The sequence below is a fragment of the Barbus barbus genome (genome assembly GCF_936440315.1).
Source record: "Barbus barbus genome assembly, chromosome: 44".
NCBI classification, from domain to species: Eukaryota; Metazoa; Chordata; class Actinopteri; order Cypriniformes; family Cyprinidae; genus Barbus; species Barbus barbus.
This window is the reverse complement of record NC_136722.1, coordinates 15,143,484-15,157,292: the sequence shown is the minus strand read 5'-3', so window position 1 is coordinate 15,157,292 and position 13,809 is coordinate 15,143,484. Positions and strand designations below refer to the sequence as shown.

The 13,809-nt window shown below is 37.5% G+C and overlaps 1 protein-coding gene across 1 annotated transcript in view; it reads left to right on the top strand.

Annotated features, from left to right (window-relative positions):
* LOC306862977 (brother of CDO-like) overlaps nt 1–13,809 on the top strand; it is a 30,906-nt gene that overhangs the window by 12,484 nt on the left and 4,613 nt on the right. The window contains exons 2-11 of the mRNA XM_079406104.1: nt 2,518–2,642; nt 2,827–3,108; nt 6,853–6,999; nt 7,776–7,919; nt 8,014–8,307; nt 9,567–9,839; nt 10,758–11,017; nt 11,102–11,267; nt 11,631–11,690; nt 13,394–13,603. Coding sequence (XP_079262230.1) covers nt 2,534–2,642; nt 2,827–3,108; nt 6,853–6,999; nt 7,776–7,919; nt 8,014–8,307; nt 9,567–9,839; nt 10,758–11,017; nt 11,102–11,267; nt 11,631–11,690; nt 13,394–13,603 — 1,945 coding nt within the window. The 5' untranslated portion in view covers nt 2,518–2,533. The remainder of the gene's footprint in view (nt 1–2,517; nt 2,643–2,826; nt 3,109–6,852; nt 7,000–7,775; nt 7,920–8,013; nt 8,308–9,566; nt 9,840–10,757; nt 11,018–11,101; nt 11,268–11,630; nt 11,691–13,393; nt 13,604–13,809) is intronic.

Genomic DNA, 13,809 nt, shown 5'->3' with positions numbered 1-13,809 from the left:
TGATATTCACGTACTTAACAGCACCTGACAATTGATTTAAATATGTGGTCATGGCAAAGTAATATAACTAGCTAACTTAGATGAGATTTGTTTTTGGACAGTTGAGAGAATAGTGTTCATAGTCATCACTTTGAGTGGGTTTGAAAATATTAAATTATTTGCGATAAATATATATTTTGCATTCAATATTAGGTTATTTTTGACAAATATAAAAATATTGCTAAAGCTATATTTTATTTATTTTTTATTTTATTATATTTTATTTATTATTAACTTTTATATATGTATTTTCTATATTATTATCATTCTTATTATTTATTTTTTCCTTTATTTATTTTTTTGATAGTGAAAATAATGTAAGGGCTGTCTCTAATCTGAACTTTGTTCTTGACCAGTACAGCAGGAAAAAAGAGTTCTACCAGTGTTTTGCCAGGTTTTTGTCCATTGGAGGTTGTAGTAAACACATTTTCAGTGTTTAATTGGTTGAGTGATTGACACTCATGTACACAACTTCACCTGACTGTACTTCCACACCTCACAGTCACTGGCTGTCGTCAAAACACAACTGAAACAATCATCTACACCTACAGTAGTAGTAATGGATGTAGTTGTAGTATTAACAGCAATGTAACCAGTTGTAGTATTACTGTCCTTAGTAATTGCAATCGGTATCAGACATGGTGGTAAATTATTTATTTTTGCAGTAATATTAAAAAGAGCAGTGATATGAGCCAATCATTGACCTGATTAAAGCTGATGACTTACAGAGCTTTAACTAAACATGGAGAACTTGACCAATTGTTCACTTAAAGTGGTAGAAACTAGTTGCTTGTCAAGTTGAGTGTTTACTTAGGTCAGTAGGATCTTAGCTTCACAGTGAGGTTCCCCGATGTGCCTGGAATCAGCGTCATGTCGTTTCCACTTCAGAGACAAGAAACAAACAAGCTAATGCTGTAGCGGACAGCAGAATCCATCAGCATTTTAACACATATGATAATTAAAATGATGAGTCCAACGTTTTCCAAATCAGTTAGACTAAATAACATCTCTCTGCAGCGTTATGCAGACAGCATAACTTGTTTATTTCTGGTGTTGGAAACGGAAAAACATTTATTTAGGGCCAACCCCAAAGTCTGTAAATGGCACACATTCTATTCCGTCAGCAGGGTTTGGCTAATAGCTAATGGCTATGTACCTACAAACTCCAGAAAAACAACTCCAGATCCCAAGACGCAGACTTTATTTATTTTTGCAGGGTTTTTTCTAGAGTTGTGTCGTGTGGTTCTCTCCCATGTTTGAGCTCTCAATCTTTCTGTGAGGCTTCATTAATCATTACTTACAATTGATGGGAGTAGAGTTGTGTGTGTTTGTGTGTGTGAGAGCGAGAGATTTGCAGTCTGGGAGCAATGGACCACCCTCCTCCTCCTGACGGGAAGTTGTTAGTTTAACCTGACAGGAAAGAATTCGGGAAACTTGGCAGTAAGAGTCGAGGGAGAGAAACGCTCCCTTTCCTGCATTAACTGTTAATACACTAACCATTACTCTTTTTCTCCTGCTTGCTCTTTCTCCCTCGGTTTGCGTCTTTGTAAGGATCACATTACACTACTCAATATTTCCAGAAAATACAAATGATATCACCCCCACCCCATTGTCCTTTGTGTGCAGGTTTTTTTCTTTTGAACCCGCCTGTATCAGTTACACCTGAGTGAGGAGGCTCAGATTTCCTCCTCTTCTTATCCGGGCACCCGTCTCAACAGTTGGACCCGCTGAATGTTGGGTTCAAGCGGATGTGTGTTTCAGCATGTGTTCTGTGAACTTATAAGGAAAGATTGTTTCATGAGTAGCAGAACACCATTTGACCATGGGATAGGAAAGCTACATGTAGAGTCATTAATAAGATTTCATGTTTTTGAAAGAAGTGTTATTAATACTGATCAAGGCTGCTTTTATTTGATCAAAAATATAGTGAAACTATTGTGTAATAATAATATTATTACAATTTTAAATAACTTTTCTGTTTAAAATATATTTATTCCTGCAGTGACAAAGCTGCCATTACTCCAGTCTTCAGTGTCACATGATCCTTCAGAAATCAGTCTAATGTGCTGATTTAGTGCTTAAGAAACATTATTTATCAGCATTGAAATCAGTGTTTGGTTTTTCAGGGTTTCATGAACAGAAAGTTCAAAAGAACAACATTTAAAAAAAAAATTTTATAAACCTTTTGTAACATTATAGGCTAAATGTCATTATTTTCACTTATGATCAATTGAATGTGTCCTTGCTGAATAAAGTACTAATTTCTTTCAAAACAAAAAAGTACTTAATGGCTCCTGACTTGTAAATGGATTTCACTCTAAATTTGGTCTCTTTTCTTGTTTTTGGCAACTGTATGACTCAGGTTGTGGGTTGTGTGTGTGTTAGTTCATTACTACACTCACTACATGCACAATGTTATGCCACATTAACTACGTTTTCAGCTGATAACCTCTTTCTCTTTCTCGTTCTCTCTCACAGGGGCAGTGTATGGAAGATGTCTGGGATATTGGATTGGATACCCTGGGAAAGAAAGCGGAAGATTCGAGTGCTGTGTGCCCTGGGTGTGCTGCTGTGCTGCCTGCAGGATAGTGCAGCTGTTAGAGGTGGGTTTCTGACGTCTTGGTGCTTCTCCATCCGTTACAAAACCTATTCCCACCAAAACATCATAAAGTTGGCTTTATTTGAGTTAGAACAAGCTGCGTTCAGATCCGGCACCTATTATAGCCGTTTGTTTTGGACAACTGATATATTTATTCACCATTATTATGTCCCACTTTCTCTTTCTAGATGACGTCCCAATCTTCACAGAGGAGCCTCTCTCTGTGGTACAGAAACTGGGGGGCAGCGTGACCCTGCGCTGCAGCACCTTGCCCAACCGTGTCAACATCAGCTGGCATCTGAACGGCAGAGAGCTGCCAACTGGGGGCGACGAAGAGCTGGGAGTGCTGGTGCGGCCCGGTTCGCTCTACATCCCCTCCCTTACTAACCTCACAGTGGGCAGATACCAGTGTGTGGCCACCACCAGTGTCGGGTCCTGCGCTAGCGTGCCAGCCAATGTTACTGCAGCTAGTGAGTACACACACTTACATTTGTTGTATACATATTTACACACAGTGTTGTGAACTTTTCTGTGCTGAATTCAAAGGGGTCTGTAATGTGTGGTTGTGTGCCAGCTCTACTGCAATTGTGTGTGTGTGTTTACCCTAAGTTGGTCAGTGTTGGAGCACAGGAAGGGGCGTGTAATGTGACCCACCATAATGCCTGTGCGTGTGTACGGGTGAACCACGGGCCCCATTAGTGAAGGCCCTCCTCCCTGTTCTCCATTGCTTCCCTCTTTTCATATACAGAGACGGAACGGAACGAGACATAAAGACAGAAAAAGAATCTGTGTGTGAATTTTTTGAGCATTTCTGCATGTACTACCGTTTAAAAGTTTGGGGTTGTTGTAATTTGTAATAATATTTTACAATAATACTTTTTTACAGTATTTTTACAGCAATATAAGAGACTCAAAAACCTAAAAAAAAATTAAATCCTTAAACTTTTGAGTGATGGTTTGCATTGGGTTCAAAAATCTGTGATTTCTACTGAAAGTGATTCTATTTTGTTTTTTTCTCATTTATTTCAGCACTTTCATTACAAATCATATTACTAGCATAATAATTTGAGTGAAAAGTTGAACAAAGTCTTAATGTCTTAGTATTTGGTTTGTCCCCCTTTTACTTTAAAGTGTTAGTTAATCCAAAAATTTAAATTCTTTCATTAATTACTCATCCTCATGTCGTTTTTATTTTCATAAACTGTGTGAATATGTGCCACATACAAAGTTCTAACGAACTGTGTGCATGCATGCATGTTTGTGTGATAGTGTGAGCAGTGTAGGTTTGGCAGGACTAGTCGAGGCAGGATCTTCTGTCAAGATGAGACGTGACATGAGATTCTTGACACCATCTTCACCTCCCCAAAGCAGGCATGCTTTACATCATCCACCCCCCCCCCCTGATTTCCCTCTCTCAAACTCTGCGTTTCTCCTCGTGGCATTTAATGGTGCATTAGATTTCAGTCCTCTCAAATCTCATTTGTTTTGTTCTGACTTTGAGCCTCCCTCATTTAACTCTGACTCTCGTACATTTGCGAGATGTAATTGATAAGGACTATGAATTAGAAGTCGAGGGCTAGGGGCGCGCAGATGCAAACTCTTAGCTGGGGCCCCCCGTCTCTGATGATCCCACGTCGGCCCCTCGCTCTAATTTAATAAAGACCTCCTCCCTTAGTCAGCCTGGGGTTGGACGGTTCCTCGGGGAGGGCGCTGCGTGTGATCGCAAGCCTGTAGTTGTCTCACGTCTCCATATTTCAAAGCTCTACCCATTTGTTTCTGCTCTGTGAAAGAGCTTGGCTCTCCCTGGTATCCGTCTCTGTAGGAATCCTGTCTGAAGCGTCTCCCCCCGGGGAGGCCGTTGCCTGCCTGAGCATTATTTCAAACTCTCCTCTTAAATTCCTCCACAGACAAGTGAGCCTCCCGTGTCCTTCCAGCCAAGAAGCATTCCTTCGGCACTCTCTCTCCCTTTTCTTCCCTCTCTCGCGCACAAAACACACACCTCTTCACATATGTTTTTAATACATGGCGTAACTAATTCTCAATAAACTCTTGGGCGAACTTGTTTTTCTTTGTCGTCTTTTAGAACTACACGTAGTCTGGCCAGCGATATTCCACACAATAGTTACTGCATCATCTCAGTATGAGTTTTAAACGTCATACAAACATGAGCACTCATACACACAGGCTCAGCGGCCCCAGCCATAAAAATGATGAATGCAAAGTAACCGTGCAGCATGTATGAAAGCATTGCCAAGTGGAGTTGGAAACGTGTCTGATCTATTTTATAAATACTATTAATCCTGAATGGCTCCCAGCATTCCCTGCTTTCCAGACCTCCAGGAGACTTAGAATGTACCGTATGCACGCAAAAAAATCACACAATCACCCTTTACCTCCTCACATGCACTCACAAACATATTAAAGGCATATAAACATTTGTTTCACAGTTTTTTCTTGTAGTCTGCCACTGTTCTTTCATTCATTCTTTTGCTGTAAAACTTTAAAGGCAGTCCATATGACTCGTTTGCGATGTTCCAAGCCTTTTGATGTTATATGATGGCTTTGTGTGAGGAAGAGATGGAAATTGAGTAGCCTGTTTATACACTGACAACCTTTAGTTGTCAACCTCAGTCCACATCCTCACCCAAAATCATTGTATGGCTTTGCTAGATTTGAAGTATGAATTGTTTTTTGGGTTGGATTTTTAAATGTTTTTAAAAGAAGTTTCATATGCTCACCAGGGCTGCATTTATTTAATCAAGAATACAGTGAAAACAGTAATATTGTGAAATATTACAATTTAAAATAACTGTTTTGTATTTTAATATTTTAAAATGTATTCCTGTGATGCAAAGCTGAATTTTCAGCAACGCTAGTTGACACATGATTCTTCAGAAATCATTCTAATATGCTGATTTGGTGCACTGGAACATTTCTTTTTATTGTCAATGTTGGAAACAGTTGTGCTGCTAGTTCTAGGATTCTAGGATGAATAGAAAGATCAAAAAGAACAGCATTTATTTACAATAGAAATCTTTTGTAACCTTTTGTGAGTTATAAATGTTTTTAATCTCACTTTTGATCAGTTTAAAGTGATCTTGCTAAAAAAAACATACTGCCTTCAAACTTTAGAAAATTAGTGTATATGACTTTTATTTTTGTTTAAAAAGTTTGATATAAATCGAATGTTTTCTCCCTCTTTCCCCTCTCGCACACCTGAGGAGGGGGAGGAATGTTTTGAGGAGAGGGAGGTGAAGGAGAGTCAGTCAGAGGAGGGGTTAAAGGTGTGCACTGAGGAATTTAGGAGAGGTGTGGGGCGGTGGGGGATGCTGGCAGGGATGGGCTGTAAAAAGACCCTGATTGATTTAGCAAATGGATGCCCCCCCCTTAAAAAAACCCAACCTTCTCCACCCTGCTCTCAGCCTCATATCCTGGAAATCTCATCTCCCAAGAAATGATTTCAAAAAGCAATTCGACTTCAAAAACCAAGCGATGATTACTTTCAGAGTACAGATGCAGCTGGTGTCAAAGAGTTTATCAGATGCTGATTATTTAAGTGTTCATCTCATCCATCATTTTATGTCTTTTGGTTCCAGGAATACTTAACAAAAAGCTTTTTTTAATCTTTACCTCACAGAACTTTTGGCTCTGTTGTACATAACTTCGAGACGTATCAGACGCCAAGGAATATAACTAAACTCTGGAGAACAATGAAACGATTTGATTTGTGAGAGGAGTAATGAACAGTTGGGGAGATATTTGATGAAGTTCGGGGTTTTTTCAGGACAGCACTGTGCAATTTTCCCCGTCTGCCTTTGGAAAATATTCCCTTCATAAAATGACACACAGACTCACTTAGAGTTATTCCATTTTATTGCAATCCAAACTGCTTTTCCTCCCTTGAAACTCAAGAGATGGCTGACCTTTAGCCTTTGACCTCATTTTAGCCTGGGCTGAATTGAGCTTAAAGAAGCTAGACTTTCTGTCTCTGTTTTTCAGAGCTATTGGGTGTCTGCCCATTTGATATCCCAGTAAAAGTCCTAAGCATATGCACTTTAAAACGTCTCAGTTTCCTGAATGGAATACAAAGAGGCTTTCAACTTCGAAATGCTCAAAACCGACACTTGGACGTTTGAGATTTATTTAGCTTTTTTTGGTTTAGTGTATATACTATATGGTTGAAAAACGAATCATTCTTGTGTGTTTGCGTGCAGAACTGCGTGATTTTGAGCCAGATGACCAGCAGGAGATTGAGGTGGATGAAGGGAACACAGCAGTGATCGAGTGCCATCTGCCTGAGAGTCAACCCAAAGCTCAGGTCCGCTACAGTGTCAAACAGGAGTGGCTGGAGACTTCTAAAGGTACATTTTACACATTTTTTTGGCTTGACATAATTATTCGCCATTTTGCGCAACATAGACCAGTTGTTCTTAATCAGGGGGCCTGAGAACTACTAGGGAGACTACTAGCACACTTTCATTTGATTTTCACAAGATGTAAAATGTAAATTAATTGATTAATAAAAAGTTTAAACCTTTAAGAACATTGCTTCTGAGATTATGGAATTTAATTGTTTTTATTATTTAATTATTTTGGTAACACATCAGTGTAGAGACCAGTTCTCTCACTAATAACTAGTTGCTATTAGCAGGCCTATTATTAACTTATTGGCTGTTTATTAGTATGTATTAAGCACTATAGCATACTCTGTATTAACTATATTATGCGGTTCACATTTATGGCTAAAACTGAAGCTCTGTTTTACCTGAGCCATCATTAGGTCTGTTACAATCCACATAATGGAATTCAAATACAATTTGCTTGGGTTATTTATGCCATTTTTGAAATGAACACTAGTTGATTCTGGTATTTGGGTGTTTGACAGCTCTTGTCTTGTTGAGAGTCACCAAGTCTTTGTGTGTGTTGTCTAGTCTTGTCCACTCAACAAAGCGCTGACTGTTAACATGATTGTCTTTGTTGCAGTTACTCTTGCTGTTCATATATTTAGTTAAGTGATGAAGATCAAAGCTTAGATTTAAGAAATGTTGCAGATTCTTAAACTAGATTCTGTTGACAAATCTGTTTATACTAGCTTGTCCTAAAGATGCCAATCATTGGTTCTCTGATTGTGTCCTAGGGAATTACTTGATCATGCCGTCAGGAAACCTTCAGATAGCCAATGCTACACGGGATGATGAGGGTCCCTACAAATGTGCTGCTTACAACCCTGTCACACAGGAAGTAAAAACCTCCACCTCTACTGATCGTCTTAGAATACGACGTAAGTTGATACCAGAAAACACACACACACACACACACACAAAAACAATTTTTTTTTATATATAAAATTGAGTAAAATGTATCATCCTGTCTAGGTTCGACATCTGAGGTCGCACGTATCATCTATCCACCTGCGTCACGGTCCATTATGGTGAATAAAGGCCAGCGGCTTGTGCTTGAGTGTGTAGCCAGCGGCATTCCCACTCCACAGGTCACATGGGCTAAGGATGGTCTGGACTTGCAAAATCATAACAACACCCGCTTCTTGCTTAGCAACTTGTTGATTGATGCTGTAAGCGAGAGCGACTCGGGCACTTACGTGTGTCACGCTGATAACGGCATCAGCTCTGCGAGTTCTGCTAGGGTGCTGTACGACGTGCAGGTGTTTGGTGAGTATGATTGGTAGGCTGCAGGAGTCATATGTTAATGCATATCAAATGTTAATATTTTATCTAACACTTTACAATACACTATAAATTAATGCATTAGGTATCATGACGATACAATACTTTTACAGCATTGATTAATCTAAAAATAATTTATACATTCGTTAATATTTTTTAACATCAAGTTGTAGATATTAACATGAACTAATGTATTATGAATAAACATTAATTAACAATTGACAATTTATTTATATACACTGCCATTGGAGTCGAGAAAGAATTCGAAAGTAGCAAATATTTGATCAGAAATTCAGTAAAAACAGTAGTATTGTGAAATATTATTGAATTTAAACTATCTTTTTTATGTTAATAGAAAAATTAATATTAATCAAATATTTTAAAATGTAATTTATTATTGTGATAACAAAGCTGAATTTCCAGCACCCATTACTCCAGTCTTCAGTGTCACATGATCCTTCAGAAATCATTCTAATATGCTGATTTGATGCTCAGTAAACATGACACAGGATTCTTTGATGAATAGCATTTATTGGAAATATAAATCTGATGTATTATTAATGTCTTTACTGTCACTTTTGATAAATGCAATGCATCCTTGTTGAATACAAGTATTAATTTCTTACTTGAGAAAAATCTTACTGACCCCAAGCTTTTGAATGATAGTGTATCTAGATAAAAAAAAAAAAAATAAAAAAAAAACTGATACCCAATACATTAAATGACATGAAGTGGGGTATAAAAAGCAGGAACCAGGGCAGTGGTGGAACATTTTATGTGTGTGATGGCACAATTTCAATTTCCAGTAATTTAACGCTGATTTAAGGTAATAAGCATCTATCAGAACCAGAGAGAAAATTGTTGATAATAAGCATCCAAATGAACCCACAGTACATTTACTGAACAGAAAGTGTGTGTTTGTGAGTGTGTGTAGGATTGAGTTTCTGAGACATTGATGAGGTTGTTTTTGTGGGCTTGTCTCACGGCAGCTGTGATTAATTAAGCCACTCTTGCTGCTGCTCTAATGAGCTCGAGCTAATTCACTAGCAGCCAACCATCAAGTTTTGGAAGAGGGTGAGAGAACCCAGTCTATCCCAGACTCCTCTGCGGCAGCATGCCATCACAAACAGCACTCATGCTTTGTGCTGTTAAACCATCAACATGCTTGTTGGTTTATGCCATTCAGAATTTGTTCTGGTGTTTTGACATACAACTGTCTGAAACTCCCTTCTTTTGTCTTTCAGAGCCTCCCCAGGTGCGTGTGGAGCTGCAGCAGCAAGACGTTGCATGGGGCGACACGGTGCGTTTCAGCTGTCAGGTGAGGGGCAAGCCAGCACCCACTGTGGTGTGGCTCCACAACGCTCAGCCCCTGAGCCCGTCACCACGGCATCGGATGTCCTCACAGGTTCTGCGTGTCCTCAACGTCGGGCCGCAGGACGATGGCATGTACCAGTGTATGGCGGAGAACGGTGTGGGCAGCTCACAGGCAGCCACAAGACTCCTTACTGTCCCGACAGGTATAATACTTCATTAAAAAATAATAATAAGGTTGATATTATTTGTTTTAACTATTTAATTATTAAAATATTATTATTTTACTGTCCATTTATTTATACTACTACTACAAATAAAAATAATGATTGTTAGTTTTTAAATAAAATAGGTATAAATAAAAATGAATAACAATTGTCGCTTAATTTATTAATTTTATTATTATTATGAGTTTTACTGCTGTTAGTAGTTGTAGTAGTAGTATTTGTTTATTTATTTATTTTTATTACAAGTTAATTACATTATTAAAAATAAACTTATTACATATTACGTTTCATTATATTTATTTTATGATTTTTTTATTTTTATGATTTTTTATTTTTTTATATTAGACAAGGCAACCTGGCAACCATATTTATATAGCACATTTCTTACACTATGGTAATTCAAAGTGCTTTACATAAAAGGAACTAAAACAGTTAAGAATACATCATATTATCAGTTTTATTCAATTTTATTTTTATTTTTAATTTAAAGAGAATTGAAAAAAAGTTCACATTTTTATAAAATAAATAAAATTTGTATTAGTATAATAATAATAATAATAATAATTATTATTAAATTTTATTGACATTATTTTTATTAGTAATATTATCATTAGTTTTATAATTTTTTACTTTGTAATTAAGTGAAGAAAACACACAATTCACAATTTGCTAAATAATAAAAAGTAATATTAATACAATTAAAATTAAATTGCATTAAATTAATTGTATTAAAATTAATACAATTTATACTTTTTTATATTTTATAATTTATAAATGTATTTACTTTAATAATTTATGGCTGATTATATAATACATATACTTGTAGTGTATTTACTGATTTATAATAGTGTTTTCCACATTTTAAAAAAAATTCTGCTTTGCTCTCTCTGGTTTCAGTGCCCTCAAGGTCAGGTAAGCTGCCCCTGATTCGACCGCTGAGCCCAGATAAGGTGTTGCGGGAACAGCCACCCTTGAAGCCTGTGGCCACCAGTGCTGTGCTGCCTTTTGACTGCTCTGAGATCAGAGTCTCCCCCGCCGAAGCCCCAGTCATCCTGAGTCAACCACGCACGGGAAAGGCCGACTACTATGAACTTACCTGGAAACCCCGTCATGATGGAGGAGCCCCTGTGCTGGAGTATGTCATCAAGTACAGAAAGGTACAACACAGCTCCGTTCATTCTTACAGTGTGATCTGCTTCATTTGTCATGTGATTCATTGTGTGTACTTTTCTCTCTCACAGGCTGGAGAATCTCCTGGAGAGTGGACCACTAACACCATTTCAGGCTCCCAGCACAAGCTTACACTGACCAAACTGCAGCCTGCCAGTCTCTATGAAGTGGAGATGGCCGCTAAGAACTGCGCTGGGCTTGGGCAGCCTGCGATGATGACTTTTAGAACAGGCAAATGTATGCCATATGATTAGTTCAAGATTAACATTTCAAAACTTTTTCAAGTTTATTTATATTGATTTATTTATTTATTTTAATGACCAATATTTCCTGCATATTCCTTGACTGCTTTACAAATAACTAAATAAATTAGCAACAAATATTGGTTTGAAATTTAAAGTCATTTATACCTAAATAACAGCTTTTTGGACAGCAATCAATTATATAAAAAAGTATTTCGCTGCAGAATTTGCTTTTCAGAATCAAGTAAGAGTTGCGCAGACAATGGCACTTTTTTTTTCTTTATTAATTTTTTTTAATATCTGTTAAAAAAAAGAATTAAGTAGTGAAATAAAAGGTCTCTTTAATGTTGGTCTGCAGGGCGAAGAGGAGGACCTGTAGGCCCCCAAAAAACACCAGTGGTGCCACCTCGTCTCTCACGTGAGTATACTTTTGCCTGCGATATAACAGCTGCAGTAAAGCACTGAGAAACTGTAATATTAAGTATAGCTAAATTAAATTTTTTATATATATATATATATATATATAAATCTTGCTTGTTTGTAGCCAGAAATCTTGCTTGTTTGTAGGTGACCAAATACTTATTTTACCGAGGAATTTACCAATTAATTCATTAAAAATCCTACAATGTGATTTCCTGGATTCTTTCCCCCCCATTCTGTCTCTCATAGTTGAAATGTACCTATGATGAAAATTACAGGCCTCTCTCATCTTTTTAAGTGGGAGAACTTGCACAATTGGTGGCTGACTAAATACTTTTTTGCCCAACTGTATGTGTATATATATATATATATATTAGGGGTGGCACAGTACACAGATGTCACGGTTCGGTACGTACCTCGGTTCGGGGGTCACGGTTCGATACAATTTCGGTACAACAGGGAAAAAAAAGACATCTACTTTGCTCAGTTTCTTTTATTTTGATGTGAAAATGCTAAACATTATTACATGTTATATATATAAAATCTGTTTTGTTTTCATTGTGAGTGTACACAAATAAAAGCAGACCTTTAACTACAAGCAACAGCACAAATAAAAATACAATAGAGTAAAGATACAAATAAAATAATCAGTGATTTTCAGGGGGTTTTTTAGGTACAGAAATTGAAGTATGATTAAAGTAATCAAAGGTAAAACAGCATTGCATATTTGACTGTATAAATTAAAGATTACTCTTTATTAAAGTTACAAAAGCGATTCAATCAAGAGCAGTGAGTGATTTCTTTGTTGTTGTTGTTTATTTAATATTAACTGTCACTTTAAGAGAAAGCACTGATACTGTACGCCCAGCCTGCTATGTCTGCTATAGGATACTTACCAAGACGGGCATTTTGACAGAATTTTGTGTGAATTTATCCATTAAAACACAATACTTCAGAGAGAGCTTCATATTTGCGCGCGTTCTGAGGCGCAGGTTTGTGCGCTTCTGATGAACGCACGCACAAATCTTCTCACTGCGCGCGCGAGCTCGCGTCCTCTGGCTCTTAAATATTTGAGCTGGCAAAGCTTACATGACTTTAGTCTAAACACCGATATCAACGTGTGCTGTTCAGGTCTCACCTGTGCGCGCGCTATCAGCACCCGGGTGATGACGGAATAAATGCTCATATTCCAGCATACACACTCGCATTGAACAAGAGTGAATGATTTGTCCACTTATTTTTATTTTTTTTCTTTCTCATCGCTGTTGTTATAATGTACTGGGAAGCCAGAATGCGCATCCATTAACAGAAACATACATTAGCCGAACCCTATTTGTTTTACGTGTTATTTATAACAAACCACATGCGTTGTCAGAATTCAGTTGAACCGCGGTCCTAGCGCGTGCCGAACCGTGTGTGGAGAACCGTGCGGTTCGGTTTTTTTCCGCGAACCGTGCCACCCCTAATATATATATATATAAAACAATTTAAATTTAGTCCCTAAGAGTTCTGATCAATACTATTCTTATTAATTATGCTAACTTGACTTTTCTCTTGATTTCTTTCAATCATAAATGAAGGATGAGATTACCGTAAGTGTGTTATGTGTTAGTGTTTGTGTATGTGCAGTGTGCATGCATACACACACACACTCACTGCAAGTATTTGTTGTTTTATTAACAACCTTTTTTGTCTTTTCAGCTCCAGAAGCTCCAGACAGACCCACTGTTTCCATGGCCACAGAGACCTCAGCCTATGTGACGTGGATCCCTCGTGGGAACCGCGGATTCCCCATCCAGTCGTTCCGTGTGGAGTACAAGAAATTAAGGAAAGGCAGTGGAGAGTGGGGGGTGACTGTGAACAACATCCCTCCCTCTCGTCTCTCAGTCGAGATAACAGGCCTGGAGAAAGGTGAGATATGTGTCAGTGAAGAAGATGATCAGCTGATATGTTTTCAGTGGCTGATGCAGATAGTGATAACTAGGATTATCACTTATTTTCACAATTTTCAGTTTATTAATTCAAAAAATTAAGTTCAATTAAAAAATATATATATAAAAAAACAAATACAAAGAAAATATTTAATAATGCTTAATGTGGTTAAATAATAGAGTTAA